The sequence below is a fragment of the Gossypium raimondii genome, chromosome 8 (genome assembly GCF_025698545.1).
Source record: "Gossypium raimondii isolate GPD5lz chromosome 8, ASM2569854v1, whole genome shotgun sequence".
Lineage (NCBI taxonomy): Eukaryota > Viridiplantae > Streptophyta > Magnoliopsida > Malvales > Malvaceae > Gossypium > Gossypium raimondii.
The window spans coordinates 49,521,361-49,541,882 of NC_068572.1; the positions used below are offsets into that span (position 1 = coordinate 49,521,361).

General features: G+C 34.8%; 1 protein-coding gene across 4 annotated transcripts; it reads left to right on the forward strand.

Annotated features, from left to right (window-relative positions):
• The first annotated feature begins 10,409 nt into the window (after positions 1–10,409).
• Positions 10,410–20,033, forward strand: LOC105791882 (putative disease resistance protein At4g19050). Of its 4 annotated transcripts, none has more exons than XR_008198674.1 (5): positions 10,410–10,522; positions 10,641–10,748; positions 14,295–19,311; positions 19,404–19,484; positions 19,656–20,033. XR_008198674.1 is itself a non-coding variant. In XM_052634716.1 (4 exons), the coding sequence occupies exons 2-3, from the start codon at positions 10,649–10,651 to the stop codon at positions 19,274–19,276; spliced, it is 5,082 nt and encodes a 1,693-aa protein (XP_052490676.1). In that variant the 5' UTR covers positions 10,410–10,522; positions 10,641–10,648; the 3' UTR covers positions 19,277–19,311; positions 19,404–20,033. The 4 variants fall into 4 exon arrangements, 2 of the variants coding, with proteins under 2 accessions (XP_052490676.1, XP_052490675.1); XR_008198673.1 differs by having other exon boundaries at positions 19,413–19,484; XM_052634716.1 differs by having other exon boundaries at positions 19,404–20,033.
• The last annotated feature ends 489 nt before the right edge of the window (positions 20,034–20,522 follow it).

The following is a 20,522-nucleotide window of genomic DNA, read 5'->3' on the forward strand; positions in this document are numbered from 1 at the left end:
CCCAAGCTGAAATGTACCCAAGGAGACCATCTGTCACAATTAGGCCTCAACAATTCCAAGCTGGTGCCTCGATGCCCATTAACCTTCAAGGTGGATCAAATTTAAGCCCGGGAGATAACCCGATTAATCCTATTATTCACGATTTTGATGAAGTAGCTGAAAAGGAAAATACAAAAGTTGAATTGCCAAAACAGTTGGAGGATAGGTGTAAATGGTTGGAGGAAAAGTTCAGGGCGATGGAAAGCACCGATGGTCATCATGGAATCGACACTAAGGATCTGAGCTTGGTTCCAAACTTAGTACTTCCTCACAAGTTCAAAATGCCTGAATTCAAAAAATACAATAGAACTAGTTGCCCCGAGGCTCACATCACTATGTTTTACAGAAGGATGACGAGTTACGTTAACAATGATCAACTGCTAATACACTGCTTCCATGACAGTTTGGTAGGGGCAGCGTCTAAATGGTACAATCAATTGAGCCGTACCAAGATTGGTTTATAAAGGGACCTAGCACAAGTTTTTATGAGGCAGTACAGTCATGTATCAGAAATGGTTCCTGATAGAATCACCTTACAAAACTTGGAAAAGAAATCGAATGAAAGCTTTAAGCAGTATGCACAGAGGTGGAGGGATGTTGTCGTCCAAGTTCAGCCACAGTTCTTGGAAAGAGAAATGACAACGCTCTTTATAAATACATTGAAATCCCCGTTCATCACATATATGTTAGGAAGTGCCACAAAAAGTTTCACTGACATAGTCATGAATGGTGAAATGATTGAAAGTGTCATAAGGAGTGGAAAGATTGATGCCGGGGAGAATAACAGAAGGTCGACCTGGAAGAAAAAAGAAAATGAGGTGAACAACACGAATACCTATAACAAGGGTTATTCAAAATCAATTACAGTGAATCAGCCAAGAAAAATGGTCGCTAACCAACAAGGTTCATCAAGACAAGAATCCGAAACCAGACAAAACACTGAAAAGCTTTAGTTCACGCCAATTCCGATGTCGTATAAGGAGTTGTATCAAAGCTTATTCGATGCGCACGTTGTTGCCCCTTTATACTCAAAACCCCTACAACCTCTGTACCCCAAATGGTACGACGCGAATACACAATGCAATTATCATGTGAGAATTACGGGGAATTCCATAGAAAATTTCATTGCCTTTAAAAATGTGGTTGAAAGGCTTATCAGTATGGTCGTTGTTAAATTTGATGATTCATCCAGTGCAAAAAATTCACTACCCAATCATGATTGACAATGGAGTGAATGCAATGTATGAAGAAGTGTTGGGAAATGTTCACATCAATGCCATATATGAAGACACAATTAAGAAGGGTCATTGTTAGATATTTGCCCTTATCAACTTGGAGGTGTTCTAAATAATTAGACTGCAGAAGAAATCCCTATAGTATTTAGAGCTTACTTATAGTATTTAGAAGCAATAAGAACTTCTTTGTGAAACAAGCTCATGCCTGAACGTTATTATTTTAATGAAATACATCCTTGCGGTCATTTTTGAGCAAATGTTCTTTCATTCCATATGAATAATTATTTTGATTCTTTCATTCTTTTGGATTTTCTTCCACATCATTCTTTCATTCATTCATAATCATACTATACAAATAATTATTTATAAATTCATACAATATTTATATATTCTTTGGTACCTACAATAGGTCCCTAAATATCAATGTCATGAGTGACACTGCTACAGACTTAGAATCTCCTTGTGAATGAGACACGTGTTTAGAGGGATCTCATGACTTTGAAGATGACATAGATCGTGGCCTATCTTCAGACTTGTTGAGGATGGTAGAATAGGAAGAGAAACAAATTTTACCTCCTGATGAGACAATGGAGATTGTGACCTTAAGGGAACGTGCATAACCAGAGAAACAAAGTAATACCTTGTTGAGTTACCTTAAGGGTTCAAAGATGTCTTCGCATGGTCATACCAAGATATGCCTGAGTTAAGCACTAATATTGTAATCTGAGCAACAACACAACGTCAATAATTTGCAGTATGTTCAAGATTAACATCATGAACGATGCAGTTAGAATTCTTTGCCAGGGCAATACCTTCTTCTTTGGCTTATCATAGTTTTGCCCATTGAAGTCAAGTTGCCATTTCTCCACATTTTTGTTAGATTTTATCCTAATGGAAGAGGAAGATCCAAATTTTTTCGTCATAGTTAAGTTTCACCCCAAAAGGCTCTATGAGAGAAATCTGATACCAAAGAAGATCTTTCGCATACAAAATGAAAGTGAAAGATCTTATGTGGAAGACCTTATCTGGAATAACATTGATTCTGATTGAAAAGGATGACCAGGACTTGCCTAATCCTATGAACGCAAATTTAATCAAAAAAAAGGAAAAGAACGAACCAAAAATAAAAAGAAACAAAAAACCTCTACCGGGGCAATGCCTTTCTCTTTAGCTTATCACGGTTTTTCCATTGACGTTGAAATTCTTTCTCTCCGGGTATTGGCTGAGCTAAAGTAGGATGAAGATCCAATCTCGATACAATTAGTTAAACCTAATTGAAGAAAAAAAGGTTAAAAGCTATTCGTCACGGTCAGATGTACAAAAAACAGATGATGCGAGCTTACAACAATAAGGTTCGTCCCAGATAATTCCATGAGGGAGACCAGGTATTGAAAAAGATCCTTACTCTACAAAAGGATTTTAGAGGAAAATGGATGCCAAATTGGAAAGATCTTTATGTCGCAACGAAGGCCTTCTCCAGAGGAGCTTTGATTTTGAGCGAGATGGATGGAAAACCTGCCAAATCCTATAGACTCAGATTCGATCAAGAAATACTTCACCTGAAGAAGAAAAAGAGACCAAGGTGAAAACCCACAAATGGTGCTTTGAAAAAAAAGAAGACTAAAGTGAAAACCCGCAAAGGACACTTTGAGTTTAAAAAATAATAAAAAAATAAATAAAAAGAAAAAGAAAAAAGAAAATGGAGAGGCCAAGGTGAAAAATCGCAAAGGACACCTTGAGACCAAAAGGGATTTGAGTTGAAAACTTGAAAAAGGCGGCTCAAATTTTAGATCAGAATGGGACATGAGATGATCAGAGCAGCTTAAAGTTTAATCAGATTGGGGCATGTGGTGATCTTGCTATACCTGAATCAACAGGAAATGGTAATCGACATCTTGGGGCATCGACAGAGTACTGTAGATCTCCTAAACGCATGTCAAACTTAGAATGGTCTTCAGAAAGTTTGTACAGAGAAGTTCAAGCTGCGATACCTGAGGCACCTAATCTTCATACTATTTATACTGAATTTTTTATTCTTGGAACACTCCATTCATTTCCAAGATACGCATGTCCAATCAATTTCTTTGCCATCCCTCTTTACTATCTTTGATAATTTATTCGTTTTGAGCATGCTCAGAACCAACTCTATTCTTATCCATTGTTATGACCTTTTTGCAAGCATTGGAATAATGATTAATGGACTAATAATTCTTTCACAAATGAAGTTTTGCATATTACTCTAGAAGTTTCTAAATGATACAGTAACCTCAAACAAGACTATTGTTTAGAATGCACCAAGTTTAAAGGTTAAAATATCTAGGAAGGAAAAGTTTAAATTGAGACTACCTCTTTCAGATTTTGTTGTCAAAGCATCGATTGAACAAAATGACAAGATGTCGTATCGGTGATAAGGCTTCAATGAACAAGCAAGTAATGATCACCAGGCAATAGGAAGAGGTTTCTTGGGAGAAGAAAGTCTTCATTTGTGCATGAGCATTTGGTATGACACCCTTGGAATGGTATAAATGACCAAAGAGCTTCACATTCTGTATCCTTGAATTACAATAGGAGAGGATTGAAAAAAAGCCATATTTTTTTACCATTGCGTTACAGTGGGAGAATAATGGTACAAATTTTGCGTCCCAGTGGATTAAACTTGGAGGTTTACAGTAGGGGCAATCTGACTAAGTGTTTCTTTAGAAAAGCCAGCTGAACAAGAAGACGTTATAGTACGTCAGTGATAAAGCCTTAATAAACTTTGAGCAATGACAACCTAAACGAATCATTCTCGAAAAAAATAAAATTTTGCATTCATTCCAAATGACATTCATACAAGTCTAGTTAGGAGCATTTGATTCATTCTGATCATGACATCCTAAACACTAGGCATAATTAGCTTCATAAAATGAATTATACAGGTCATGTTCCCCAGAGAACAGATCGGTGAAATCACAAAGCCTTATCTCCCTGAGCAGCAGTGGAGTAGGTTAAAGATAACAGATCTTGCCTTTCTGTACTGACAGCGAAGCAGATCGAAGACACTAGCTTTGCCTTCCTGTACTGACAGCGGAGCAGACTGAAGATAGCAGATCTTACCTTCCTGTACTGACAGTGAAGCAGATCGAAGACACCAGCCTTGCTTTCCTGTACTGACAGCAGAGCAGACTGAAGATAGCATATCTTGCCTTCCTGTACTGACAGCGAAGCAGATCAAAGACACTAGCCTTGCCTTCCTGTACTGACAGCGGAGCAAACTGTAGTAGCAGATCTTGCCTTCCTGTACTGACAGCTAAGCAAATCGAAGACACCAGCCTTGCCTCCCTGGGTTTGCAGCGGAGTAGACTAAAGATAGCAGATTTTTCCTTCATGTACTAACAGCGAAGCAGATTGAAGACACCAGCCTTGCCTTTCTGGGTTGACAGCAGAGCAGACTGAAGATAGTAGATCTTGCCTTCCTGTATTGATAGCGAAGTAGATCTAAGACACTAGCCTTGCCTCCCTGGGTTTACAGCGGAGCGGACTGAAGATAGTAGATCTTGCCATTCTGTACTGACAGCGAAGCAGATCGAAGACATCAGTCTTGCCTTCCTAGGTTGACAGCAGAGCAGACTGAAGATAGCAGATCTTGCCTTCCTGTACTGACAGTGAAACAGATCGAAGACACCAGCCTTGCCTTCCTGTACTGACAGCAGAGCAGACTGAAGATAACACATCTTGCCTTAATGTACTGACAACGAAGCAGATCGAATACACCAGCCTTGCCTCCTTGGGTTTGCAGCGGAGCAAACTAAAGATAGCAGATCTTGCCTTCCTGTACTGATAGCGAAGTAAATCGAAGACACTAGTCTTACCTCCCTGGGTTGACAGTGGAGCAGACTGAAGATAGCAGATCTTGCCTTCCTGTACTGACAGCGAAGCAGATCGAAGACACCAGTCTTGCCTCTCTGGGTTAACAGCAGAGCAAACTGAAGATAGTAGATCTTGCCTTCCTATACTGACAACGAAGCAAATCTCAGACACCAGCCTTGCCTCCCTGGGTTTGCAACGAAGCAGATTGAAGATAGCAGATCTTGCCTTCCTGTCTTGGCAATGAGCAGATCAAGAAGATAACAGATCTTGCCTTCTGTCTCGGCAATGAAGCGATCTAAGACACCAGATCTTGTATTCCTTTGCTGACAGCGGAGCAGACTGAAGATAGCAGATCTTGCCTTCCTGTATTGACAGTGAAGCAGATCGAAGACACCAGTCTTGCCTTCCTATACTGACACCGAAGCAGATCGAAGACACCAGCCTTACCTCCCTAGGTTTGCAGCGAAGCAGACTAAAGATAGCAGATCTTACCTTCCTGTACTGACAGCGAAGCAGATCGAAGACACCAGCCTTGCCTCCACAGGTTGGCAATGAGCAGGCCAAGATAACGATATTGCCTTCCTATCTTGACAAAGGAAGCAGATCGAAGACACCAACATTGCCTCTCTAGGTTTGTAGCGGAGCAGACTGAAGATAACAGATCTTACCTTCCTATACCGACAACGAAGCAGATCGAAGACAAGAATCTTGCCTCCCTGGGTTGACAGCGGAGCAGAGTAAATATAGTAGATATTACCTTCTTGTACTAACAGCGAAGCAGATCGAAGATACCAGCCTTGCCTCCCTGGGTTTGCAGCGGAGCAGACTGAAGATAGCAAATCTTACCTTCCTGTACTGACAGTGAAGCAGATCGAAGACACCAACCTTGCCTCCCTAGGTTTACAGCGGAGCAGACTGAAGATAGCAGATCTTGCCTTCCTGTACTGACAGCAAAGCAGATTGAAGACACTATCCTTGCCTCCCTGAGTTTGCAGCGGAGCAGACTAAAGATAGCGTATCATTATTTTCCTGTATTGGTAGCGAAGCAATCGAAGACACTAGCCTTGCCTCTCTAAGTTTGCAACGGAGTAGACTAACAACAGCAAATCTTGCCTTCCTGTACTGGCAGCGAAGCAGATCGACAACACCAGCCTTGCCTCTCTGAGTTTGCAGTGGAATAGGTTGAGGATTGTAGATCCTGTCTCCCTAAGCAGTAGTGGAGCAAATCAAAGACAGTGAATCTTATCTTCCCAAGTTGCGGTGGAACAGGTTTAAGCTACAAGTCTCATCTCCCTGAAGTTGCAGTGTAGCAGATTGAAGATAACAAATATTTCCTCAAAGTGCTACAAATCCTATCTCTCTGACGTCACAGTGGAGTGGATCAAAGCACCAATTCCTATACCTCTAAAGATGTAATAGATAGGAATGAAGCTACTTAAAGAGGAAGAGCACCAAGGTCGGGCAAAATTGACCATTTTTAAATTTTTTGCTTGATTCCTATTACACGACCATGAGCAAAGAGGGGCAGCTGTAATTCCAATTTTGCCTCGGGCCCATTAAATAATTTAAAAACCAAAATATAAATAAAGTCCAAATATTAGGCAGTTTATTTACCTAGCCCAACAAACCAAACCCATTTACAATGGCCTAGTACAAACCTAAACTACACCTAGCCCAACTACCATACGGCCCAACACCAAAGAGAATCAGAAAACCCTAGCGAAGAATGACCCTCCTTCCAGTACTGCAGATACCGAGCCTTCCCAGCGTGTCTTTGCGCCACGTCCACCACTTCCGTACGCCAACTGGCCTCCGTACCTGCAAAGAAGACGAAGACAACACAGTAAAGAAAAGAAAAGAAAAAACATTGTATTTCTTATTTTTTTTATTTTATTTTCGGCCTATAAAACAAAGGACAAAACCCTTGTAATTTTTTTTGGGACGCGAACAATACTAAAAAATACAAAAGGAAATCAGAAATCTAAAAAGGTGACTTACTATTTTCTTTTTTTATTATTATTTTATTTTACATATTCGCGATTCAAAAGAAAAAAGGAGAAGGTGATACCTTCGTAGGTGCGCCAATGAAGCCTTCTTCCACTCTGTGCAAATCGGAGATGGATGGGCGGAGGCCTGAGATTTGAAACGGCAAAGAATGGTTTCAGATTTACGGCGATAAAAAGGAGGAGTTTAGTTTTTTTTTTAAATCTGTTTAATGTGATTAAGGCTGATAGTTTTAGGGTTTTGTTTTGGCATTATTTAATGTATAAAATGGTGTCGTTTAAAACCTGTGTTAGTAGCTTTGAAACGACACCGTTTAAAGGTGTGTCCCAATGATCCGATTTGACCCGGGGAGGATCAGCTTGTTTTGTTTCAATGGCTTATTTACGTTCTTGGTCCTTCTATTTTTTCGATTTACTTCAATTTAATCCTTTTTGTTTTTTTTTAAATTTTTCCACATAATTCGATCTTGTTTTCAATTTCGTCCTATTGAGGAGACGAACATTCGAAACGACGTCGTTTCTGATGATCTAACTTGATTGCCAGGTGGGACTTGTGCGTTTAATTTCTGTGCTAGTCCCTCTGATTTTAAATTAATTTCAATTCGGTCCTTTTCATTTCATTTTATTGCACATCTTTCCCCTAAATTTCTGTTTTAATTCCAAATTAGTAATCTGTTTTGTTATTTTTTGCTATTAAATTAATTACTTTAATATTAATTTATCATTATTACTATTATTACTATCATTATTATTATTATTATTATTATTATTATTATTATTATTATTACTACTACTATTATTTTTATTTTTAGTATTTTTATTTTTATTTTTACCAATTTACCTAACCTTTTATATTCATTATTTTATTCTATTATGCACTATTATTTTAAGTTTTTTATATTATTATCATATATTATTATTTAATTTCATAATGAATTATTTTGTATTTTTATGTTAATCCAATAGAATTTACCTTTTTAAATAGTTTTTTATAATACGTAATTTACATCTATTACCTATTTAGATTAATATATGTCTATTATTTTGGGTTTTATTTATTTTGACTTTCTTCTTATAATATTTATTTTAAAATTCATTTAGATATTATTATTCATTTTAATTCTATTTTAAATTATTTCAAGTCTTCATATTAATTACTTCTTTTAAATTTTTATATACATGTATTTTGTGTATATAAGTTGATAATTTCAAAATTTTTTCTCTCATGCTTTTTTTTAGTTATTTTAAATTTTTATATTTGCGATAGGCTTTTAGGTCATTAGCTTTCAAATGTTGATGTTAATATTTACATGTGATTATTGCTCTTATATGTATGGTATTGTTTATTTATTTTTATTGATTATTTGTCATTCGTTAGAGTATATTTTGTTTACAAATCGTCATTCCGCATTATACATTAACGTTCCATCGCATTTTATTCGTTTAAAAGGTTACGTTTAATATCATTCAAGTATCGAAAGCATTTTTATTCAAAAAGTTTTTTCAAAAATAAAGCGACACTCAGAATTTGGGATCCTCGAAAAGATTGTGTCCTAACTTACTGGATTCCAATCTTCCTCATTGAATCTAAGAAACTGGGTATCCTTTTTTAATTCAAACATAAATAAAAAGCTCATTCTCGGGAATTCGATACGTTGTGTCCTAACGCATTGGATATGACATGTTATTTTCTCGAGATAAGGATTTTTCCTAAAAAATAATAGAGGCAATATTTGGCGTTTAGGAATTTCTAGAAATGGAACCCTAACTTACTGGGTTCTGATTTTTAGTTCGACCCAAATAACCAAATATCCCTTCTCAAAATGCATGGGTTTTTAAAAAAGATAAATTTAATTTTGAAGATTAAAAATGTTGCACCCTAACTCACTGGGTTTGACATTTCATTTTTTTGAAATAAGAGTGTTTTATTATTTTAGTTCATTCAAGTTAAAAAGATCGTATTTTAAAATCTTTTCGAATTTACGACACTAAGACATTAAACAATCGATTCGGTACCAATTTTGGGCGTTACGAGGTTGCTAACCCTTCCTTGTGCGTAACCAATTCCCGAACCTATTTTCTCAAAATTCGTAGACCTAAAATTGTTTTCAAGGTGATCCGATCACACCTCAATAAAAGATCGGTGGCGACTCCAATTTTCGTTTTTAAGTCGACAACTAAGCTTTTCTTTTATTAAAAAAGTGGTTTCGACAACGGGCACACAACCACCCATCAAGGGGACGTGATCTTCTTTGCTCTTGGTGGGGTTTGAACCCCTACCTATGGCATATAGGTCACCACTTGGGAGATAAGGTACCACTTGGTGGGTGGTTGTGCACCCACGAACAACCTGTTCTTACGAGGTGCTTTCCCTTTGTGAACCATATATGGCTTTTGGTGGAGGTGTGAGACCAAACCCCAACACGACCTAGGAACAATACTGACCATTATTGGGTGTCCGGTCGTTGGGACACTTCAAAGACTTCTCTGGAATAAAACAACTTGTTTAATAATTATAAAGCTATATAAAAATATTGTTTTTATTTAATGAGTAAACTATAGAATTAGTTACCCAACAATTAGTTTGTTTTTATTTTGATCAACCAGCTATGAAAATTTTTAATTTAATAATTGATGCTTTAGATCATTTCTATTTTGGTCACTCATGTTTTAGATCATTTTTATTTTGGTCACCCTCAATTAAATTAACAGAAGTGATGATGTGACCTTTTCTAATTGGTATAATCAATACTTACACATTCTATTACTTTGATCTTAATTCTAAATAGTTAAATTTACATTTCATAGTTAATTTGATATTCTAGATAGATGGATATAGATAGATAGGTAATATAAATATAAATATATATTATATTTTTAACAAAAGATTCTTCAAAGGCATGGGATATATACTTGGCTGTGATTCTTAAAAAGGCATTAAAGGTAGAAGAATAAAGTGTTAAGGTACACGTAAGTTTTATTCTAAGAGCAGCGGGTTCATTTGCTGATGGGCCTGAGTGAAAGGCAAGGTCAGGGGAATATTGCTTGCTTGCTTGGTGGGTCGAGCATTTCAAGCTTCCCACAAGGTATCAAGGGGGAATCACTTTTTGCCCTGTTAATTAACTCTAATTTCTACACAGGTTTCTTGGAACTTTATTCTCTTTTTTCTTTGTCTTCACGTTTTCTACACATGAAGTACGTGGTGTACGCATGCATGAATGAAGTAGTTTGTATACGTAGATTATAATTATGAAAAAAGTCCCGCCCCCCTCTTTTGCTATAAAAAGGGGTAGGGGTTATAGGCAGAGTTATCGGAGCTAATAAGATCAGGGTTTGAGAGCATTGAGAAAGCGAGAAGCTATTTTCTGGTTTTCGTTTGCGATCCTAAGGAACAAGGTTTCTCATTAATCATTATATATCTTTCATTATTTCCTTTTCCTTAATTATTCTTATGATTGATTTGGTTTGTTGGCTTAAAGCTTGATGAGATGTTAATCTATTGTGTTTGATTTAGGCACGAATATGACAGACAACCCCAAAACAGAGGGTCAAAGCTCAGGAACACCGTCGTCTGATAATGCTGGAGAAGGGAAGCAAGAGCCACAGACTAATAATCCTCAAGGTATTTATATATCAACTACAATAAAGTTAGTTCAAGTATATGATAATTTAGGGTCTTTTGTTTGATTTTATAAGAAGCCGTTTTTATGTTGTTTGTTAGGGAATTCAATATAATTGAGAACACGCAGTTATATAATTTATGGATTTTTCCTATTTTAAAATTTTAATTGAATTCTTACATTAGTTTAATGCTGGAGTCAAGTATCGTGTTACAAGTTAATTAAATATCAAGTTAAAGAATCATTTTTAAGAAAGTTAATAAATATTGTCGATTGAGTCTTGATCGACTGGTATGAGTATTGTTGTCAATACATGAATACGTGGGTAGTTTTGAGTATTGTATCGAAAAAAAGTTATGTTTAGAACCTATAACCGAGATTGTTAAAAAAATACTAAATATTATTATAATGATATTTTTCTTTTTAATATTTTTATATAAAATCTTTAAATAAAACAAATAAAAATCGGTACCTAAAATAAATCATGTGTTGAAATTAGGTGAAATTTTGTACACAAATCCTTTACCATTCCACTTATGAGTATTTTATAAATATAATCTAGTTATAATAATCCTATAATTATTGTATATAATTATAATTTAATATGATATATATACATATTTATTAAATTAATTATTTAATATAAAATACTTAAATAATTTAAATTTTAAATATTGAACTAATTAAAATAAGAAAATAAAATTAAATAAAATTTATTTTAACAAATAATGGTTGGATTAACTAAAGCAAGTTTATTCTTAATAAACTCTCACTGGTGATAGATATATTTCATTCTATGCTATTATTTTAATTATTTTCAAAGAATTGACCACAGGGTAATATATAATTAAACTAAATAAGTTTTACTTGAAGTAAGTAAACTCTAATTTTATTTTGCAACTAAAATGGAAAAATGAATAAATATAAATATAAAACCCATTTTTAATAAAATTAAAGGTATAAATGTTTTATTTAAATTTATTTAGTAAAAATTCTTAAGAAAATTTATTTGATTTTGGTAAGTGGGTATTTTGTTTTTGAAACCTATGAGATATGAGGATTTATGTACTTGACCCATATTTTGATGTCGAAGTTGATGTCTCTTAAACTTACAATTGGATCACTATATATTATATTATTACTATCTATAATTTATAATATGTATAAAAACTATAACAAATTTTGAATTGAATACAATATTGATATTACAAATAATTTATTAAAAATTATTATGTGATAATAATATAATTAATTATTAATTAATTTTGTCACATGATTTAAAAGCTCTACTTAAAAATAATGCCATATATTATTAAATATTTAAATCTATAAAATAATTGGATAAATTAAAATTAATAAAAATATATTTTTATCTATAACTATGATATTATTTAAATATGATAATAATTAAATCACGTTAAAATTATTATTTCTATATTAATATGAAATTAATTAATTTGGTCATATCTTTTAAAAGTTGTACTTAATAATATCGTAATATATTATTAATTAATAAAATTATTTAATTTATAAAATCAAATAATACTTAAATTTTGATAAATTATAATAATAAAATTTATGTTTATATATAATTAAATAAATTTAATTTTTATCTAGTATGATTTTAGTTTAACTATGATAAAATCAATTTTTTTGTAATAAATAAAAATTAAATGTGTAATATTAACATTATATATAAAAGATAATATCAAATATTGTTAATCTAATAATATGTATTACATAAATTTATTTATTTTCTTAATTTATATCAAATTTCAAAAGAAAATAAATATATTCTATAATAAATTTTGTATTTTATAATTAAATTAAGTTAAATATTATTTTTATAAATAAAATTTCATAGTTCAACAAATATAGCACGACTCGAATCTATTTGAGAAATTAAGAAAATGAAAGTCAATCAATTAAGAATTAATATTTTGTCTAAGCTATGGTTCTCATATTTTGTAAGCTATGATTTCAATTACTTTAATGATGATAGTTAAAATAATTGTTGAAAATTGTCTTTCCTTTCAAAACAAATTCATATAACATCTTCTACTCACATCAAACAAATAACAATTAAATAAAAAAAGCTGATTTAAAGATGATTGCTTCACATAGTATAAACGACATACAACATAATTATATAAAAAAATCATAATACTATATTACCTCATCATTAATTAAAATAATTTTTATTTCTCTCTTGTGTCATTATATATGATATGATATTTGCTTATTGCATATGTTTCATTTTTTTATATAGTTGTAAGTTATTAATCCTAACAAGTCTCAATTGTTTTATAATTTTAGCCTTTAATCATTTTTAAGCCATATTTTATAGATTCCATCCAATAAAAAGTCAAGAATAATCTTTTTTTCTTTTTTACATTAGAAATTGATAAAAAATTTATTACTACTCACTTTCTGAGTTTTATTTCCTTTTATCATTTGAAAGCAAATATTTGAATTAATTTTAAATTAATGGGTAAATTCTTAGATATTACTTAATCAATTGGGTGTTATTGGATGTTATATTTTAATTGTTATATAATTCTAATATAAATTAAGCGATAATTAAAATTCTTAGAATTTTATTTGAGTAACAACTCTATTTTACATTAATAAAATTAGCACAATTTTTTACATCAAAGTATTATTTATATGATTTTATCTATTAATTTTTTATAGAAAATTTTATCTATTATTCTCAATTGTATAATTAAAGTTAATAAAACTAAATTATTTTAAAAACTTATTTATTTAATGTCAATTTAATAATTAAATGAACATTAAAACATATTCACATCGATTCAAAAGTGTTTCCAAACATTTATATTGATAAATCTTAATAGATAGGTTTTACATTTATTTTGATAAATTAATAAGAAAAATTATCCGTAGGCAACGTATGAAGTTTTTATATTCTACAAGTTAATTGAAAGTATGATGTGTCACATAGGAATAATAAAGACATTGATATATAGACAAATGGAACACTTGTAATATTTTTAATCATATTTATGGAGTCTAAAATTTCAAAGATCGTGTATCTAATATTTACCCACTTAGTAATAATATCATTATTAGTGTTATAGCTATTATCACTAAATTAGATTTTGGGCTCATATTAAATTACACTTATTATTTTAAATTAATCACTTTACTAGTAAAGCATTTTTAGCAAATAGTATTTAAATAATTATTGAAAAATATATTTTATGTTTATTAGAATTTTTTATCATAAATAAGATTCAAATACTATTATTTATTATTTATTATTTGATAATTTTACTAATTTTATAAATGTTTTTAACTATAGTGCTTTGAAATATTAGCAATTGAATAAGGTTTTTTTATTTATTAGGGAGTGAGGATGTCTCTTTTTTAGAATGTTTCCGCTTGTAGTGTGTTTACTTGTGGGTTTCAGGTCTGATTTGGCTCTTGTATGATTAAACTTTTGGTTAGTCTAGAGTTTAACCAAAAAAAGATCAAACTAAAATCCTACCATTTTAACCAATGTATAATTATTTGAATTTGGCCAGAAACGAGGATCACTACAGCAAAAGATAAAGTAGGACATGTAGTGGAAGAGATACGGAGGGACCTGGAGTCTTACCACAAAGGACTTGCCCTCACAGGGAAACCTGGAGTAGGGAAAACATGGCTGGCCAAACAAATAACCGAGTCCGCTGTCAGTCCAGAAGGCCCCTTCTACATGTCTCTTTGGATGTCTCTGAGCCTGAATCAAAAAAAGGACAAGATGTCTCTTTTCCAATCCATTGCGCGCCAGTTGTCCATCCCTAACTTGGGCAGTATGTGGGAAGATGCCGATGACATCGACGACGACGACAAAAGGGAGGAGGTTGCTGACGAAAAGCTGGAGGCAAAGGTAAGAGGCGGACTTAATGAGAGATACGAATGTTACAATGGGAAAGAGAAGGGGGAAAAAAAACACATGTTTCTTTTGGTGGTGTTGGATTGTGAAGGGGAGGTCAAATCTGAAGATTATGAAGAAATCATGGATCAAATACTCTTTCCGAAGGACTATAAGAATGGCTCTGACATAAAACGCCTTACCAGTTTCTTAATCACATCAAGGGAACTTGGAAACCCTGATTTTATCGAGAAAAAAGTCCAACCTTATTCGGGAGACGAGGCTGTGGCTTTCTTAAAAGACAGGGTTAACAACCATGTTTCTCTGCCTCTCAAGTTCCAAACATTATGTGCTGACATTAAAAAGAGAAGCCAGGTTTTGCCTACTGAAATTATCATGTTAGCTGAAGCCTTAAACCCCACTGCAACAGACCTGAACAATGCTTTCGATGCAGCACATTTCATTTTGAAGGCTGCTGAAAATGATGATGTGATTCCGCTTCTTCCTTTCATTTATGGCCAGTTGCCAGATGACAATTGCTTGATCGATTGCTTTTGGCATAGCTGGAACTTGTTGGGGAAACATGGGGGTGTTCAGTACAATGAGCTGATCGCTCGCTGGATACTCGAAGGCCATCTTGATCTTGCTGATGGTATCAGGAAGGCTTACAACAAGGGATACAATGTGATGATGAAGCTTGTAGATCGTGGCATGCTAAAGATGCAAGAGGACAATCTTATTGTTCTAGAAAAAGCGACGCTTGGTCTTGAGGACCGTAACTGTCGAGAATTGTTCGAGAAATCTAACCTGGGGTTGGCCGGCATACTTGAGGATAAAGGTCGCAAAGTTTTTGAAAGAATGACACCTACTGATGGCATGATGAAGACAGTGAAAGTGGACAAGAAAGGGAAATCAGTCTCCTCGCTACTGATTGATGGAAGTCGTTTCTCGAGAGAAGATCCTAAAAAATTCTTTAAAGAAAAGCAGCATCTCGAAGTTCTTGCCCTTTTCAATCCCAGGCTGACATGTATCCCAGACCCCATACCTGAAATGAAAAATCTGCTTCTTCTTGTCATCAGAGGCTGTTATCTACTTCAGACAGTCGATTGCATTAAGGGTCTCAAAGAATTAATGGCCCTTGAGATAACTGGTTCACCCTTGCTCAAGGAAATGCCAAAAGATTTTTTTACTAAAATGACCAAACTTAGAAGCCTTAATCTATCTGCACTGGGAATCGAGTCATTGCCTGATGTTTTCTCTCTGACTAAACTTCGGAGGCTCATCCTTAGAAACTGTACTTACTTGAAAGCACTGCCAAAGCTAGCCAGTCTCAAAGACCTCGAGGTATTTGATGTTTCTGGATCCTCCAATTTGAAAAGGCTCCAAGAAAAAAGTTTCCAATCATTTCATAAACTTCGATTCGCTGATTTCTCTGGAACCAGCATCGAGAAATTACCAATTGTTCAGACCCTTGCAAATCTAACTGTCCTCTTGGTTAGAGGATGTGTTTGTTTGTCTGGACTGCGATTTATGAAGCATCTACACAATCTCAAGGTTCTTGATGTTTCAGGTGCTACTAAGATAAAGGAGATATTCTATGATTGCTTTACTGATACTGACAACCTAAAAATCCTTGATCTATCAGAAACCGATATTAGATTTTTACCTGAAAGCCTTGGTAAAAGTCTATGTGATCTCAAACTAAAAGGTTGTTCTAAGCTTGAAAGACTCCTGGACACAAAAAACCTCACTAGCCTAGAGTCACTTGATCTTTCTGATTGCTCTAGTCTAAAAGGGTTTCCAAACAACTTTTTTGAGCACCTAACTAGTCTTAAGTCCCTCGACCTCTCAAACTCCCAAGTTAAAAGTTTTCCATCTCATTTCGACCTTCCCTTTCTTCGCCACCTTTTGCTGAAGAATTGCTCATTTGAAAGTCTTCCAGAGTCAAAAACCTTTGCCTCTTTTGACGAACTTCGTAACCTTGTAGAACTTGATCTCTCAGGTTGTAAGAGCCCAGCTGAGAAATTGCCAAGCTTGGAACATCTTATAGAACTTGAGGTTATTAATCTTTCAGGTTATAAGGCTCTGTCAGAAATAGATGCATCCTTTGAGCACATGTCTTGGCTTCAAGTTCTCAATCTCTCAGAAACCAAGGTTTCAAGACTACCAAAACTAAGCAATCCCAGCAAACTCCGTTCCCTTATCCTAAATAACTGCACCCAACTCCGAACTTCTCCAGATTTTGATATCCTTTCAGAACTTGAAGAGCTTGACCTGCGTGGTACATGCTCTTTGACGAATATCAAGGCCGAATCTTTGAGTTGCCTACCTCAGCTAAAAACACTCAGGTTATCTAAAAGTTCTTTTGAGGCCATTCAATCTTATTTACCAAATTTGAAACAACTTGAGGTTCTGGATCTTTCTGGAGAAGATGTTGAGTTTGTGCCCTCTCTCGACAATCTTATCAGTTTACGCCAGCTTTTGCTAGGGGGTTGTTCGAAGTTAAATAAGTTGCCACCACTAAATTTACTGAGTGAGCTTGAGGTGCTTGATCTATCAGGTACCAAAGTACTAAAGATTGGAGAAAAAATTTGGAATTTAAAATTAAAGCGTCTTCATCTACCGGAGGAGGCAATTGAAGAATTTAACAATGGGATTCATAGGAAGAAGCTCGAGGACCTACCATTAGAGCTAAAGTTGGATCACTGTTATGTCTCTAAGCATTCAGAGATTCCTCAAGGGGATAATGTGCCAAGAATAATTGTGCAGGGCGTAGAACTCCTCAAAAGTTTGAAGAAAGATTCTGCATTACTAGAGCGTATCAGGCATTCAATTTTCTCTGTTCGAGCACAACCCAAAAAGGAGGACAATTACAGTGATAGTCGTAAGCATATCTTCAGTTGTATCTACTCCAAGATTAAAAAGCTTCCTTCTGAGGTAAAAGATGACCAATGTTTGGAAATCCAAGGATTTGATGTTTTTCCTTCTGATATTGAGGTTCTTCTTGAGCATGCCACATATGTCTTTTTGGTTGAAAATGGTTTTTTGAAAAACTTGTCTGATTTAAAGCCTGACAGCTTGAAGAACATCAGAGGTTGTTGGTTAGAGAGGTGCAATAACATGGAAAAAAGCATCTTCATGGAGGCAGATCTTGGGAAGTGGGGAACTCTTGAGATTCTATGGATTTCGAACCTTCTTGAATTGAAGAGTTTGTATGAGGAGAAAGTACAATCCCTAAGTTTTGGGAGCATAAAGCATTTGTACATTGACTGCTGCCCAAAGCTTGAGACGGTTTTCCCATCATGGCTGATCGCTGAAAACCTTGAAACTCTCCAAATTACATTCTGTGATAATCTAAAGACTTTGTTTGGAGATAAGGGCTCAGACGAGGAGAAAGAGCAGACCTCAAATCTAGAAGATACGAGGCCCACAAACAAGAAAGAGCAGTATACTACGGGTTTAGAAGACAAGAAAGTGCACGAAACCAAAAGTTCAGCCAAAGGAAAGGTGCAGCCGAAGAGTCCCATAAATAAAAAAGAGGAAGTGCAGCCCGAGACCTTAACAGACAAGGAAAAACAAGAGAAGGTGCAGCAGCCCGAGAGTTTACCAGATAATAAAGGGAAAGATGCGCCTAAGATTTTACTAGACAAGGAAGAGAAAGAGAAGACACGGCAGCCCGAGAGTTTACTAGATAAGGAAGGGCAAGATGCATCCAAGAGTTTACGAGACAAGGAAGAGAAAGAGAAGGCACCGCAGCCCGAGAGTTTACCAGACAAGGAAGGGAAAGATGCACCCAAGAATTTACCAAACAAGGAAGAGAAAGAGAAGGCGCAGCAGCCCGAGAGTTTACCAGACAAAGAAGGGAAAGATACACCCAAGAGTTTACCAGACAAGGAAGAGAAAAAGAAGGTGCAGCAGCCCGAGAGTTTACTAGACAAGGAAAGGAAAGATGCGCCTAAGAGTTTATCAGACAAGGAAGAGAAAGAGGAGGCGCAACAGCCCGAGAGTTTACAAGACAAAAAAGATAAAGATGTGCCCAAGAGTTTACTAGACAAGGAAGAAAAAGAGGAGGCACAACAGCCAGAGAGTTTACCAAACAAGGAAGAGAAAGATGTGCCCAAGAGTTTACCAGACAAGGAAGTGAATGAGGAGGCGCATCAGCTTGAGAGTTTACCAGATAAGGAAGAGAAAGATAAGCCCAAGAGTTTACCAGACAAGGAAGAGAACGAGGAGGCACAGCAGTCCGAGAGTTTACCAGACAAGGCTGCAAATCCAGTAAACATGCAGGAGGAGCAGGCTGTGAGTTCAGCAGACATGAAAAAGATCAAACTCAAGCATTTGCATATATCCTATTGCCCAGTGCTTGAAACTATTTTCTCATCAGAGGAAGTGCCTAGAAACCTCGAAATTCTCCGAGTCAAGCATTGTGATAAGCTGAAGAGTGTGTTTCAGCTGGAGTTGAGCAACCATGAATTACCTAAGTTGGGCACATTGCATCTATCAGACCTACCAGCTTGGGCTAGTTCTGGCTACGGGTTTAAATTGAACGAATTAGTGACAAAAAATATTAGAATTAGTCGCGTTAAAAAACTTGAAGATATTCACCCAGATAATGCATCGATGGAAGCCACTCCAGGTTATGAGAATTAAGATTCAATGGAAGACAAAAAGACCTCAACAAATAGGTAGGCCGTGGATTATTTCAGCTTTCACTTCCTATTATCCTTAAATATAAATAAACAAATATCTTATCTGAGTTTGCTTCTTTTGTTCTGAGCTATGACAGAAATACAAAATAAATAAAAAGAGGGCAGCCTAGAAGGTTTGATCATGTGAAAGATGGATATGTGAATATGTGGTAAGTTGGATTGATTTGTTTTGAGTTTTTCCAAGTTTGATGAGATCTTGACTATTGGTGCCAAAAGTTAAATAACTGGTTAGGGGCACTTTATACACTGTTATTTCTGTAAACATATCAGTCTAACCAGCTAACCCTATCCCAAATATTGATTTCTGGTGCCACTTACAGGTGTTTTCCTATTAAAATATACTATCATAAATAAATGCTGATCCGAGCTGCAAGCTGCCTCCTAGTAGTATACAGAAGACAATAAATAGTTTCAAAGATGGAGTGTCATGGTTAAACTTAAGTTACAATATCATGTTTTATGCTTAGTTTGAAGTGTTAGAAGGGTGCCCTTTGTTTTCAAGACTCATAAAGTTTCATGTATGTACTACTAGTATTATTTAGTTTAAGCTTTCCAGTGTGCGTATCGGATTCATTTATTAGTTTAAGTCTATGTTCCGGTGTCCTTCCAATAAATTTGTTATTATAGGCTTAAAAACCTTGTATTTATTTACCTGACATGTTATTTGTGTATGTGTGAAAGTTTTATTTTTCTTCAAATTCCACACTTTTGTTTTTATTTTTTACTAGTTTTCTTCTCTTTGCCTTTCTAAAGGGCTGCAAGAATGGTGAAATTAAAAAAAAATCAAAATCATCTAGCTTTTTATCTTGAGATGCTTTGAAAATATAGTAGCGCATGTTATTCAGACAACAGTGGAGTTAATAAGTTCAAGAACAGTGAAATTCAAAACTCCATTGACTTAAACATCGGAGCACGCACTGGAGACCTAACTATGACACACTCTTGCCTCCATTCCCGGTCTTACCAGTATTTTGCCACCTAAACGGTGACCACTTGCATTGGAGTTCAACGAATAATTTGCATAAGAAAAAGGTTCAAACTGGTTTCATTTTTCTTCCACTATTTGGTCAAATATATAGATCATGGAAATGTCACCCTCACAAGTGTATATTAAATAAATAACATCCAAGCTTCAATCAATATCTAATATTATTCTCGTGACCTAACTACTCTTCTCCGTATTCTTT

Excerpts from the sequence above, each read along its gene's own strand:
- LOC105791882 (XM_052634716.1), top strand. The coding sequence starts at position 10,649 with ATGACAGACAACCCCAAAACAGAGGGTCAAAGCTCAGGAACACCGTCG. Across the intron at positions 10,749-14,294 it reads ACAGACTAATAATCCTCAAG|AAACGAGGATCACTACAGCA; the intron begins GTATTTATATAT and ends GAATTTGGCCAG.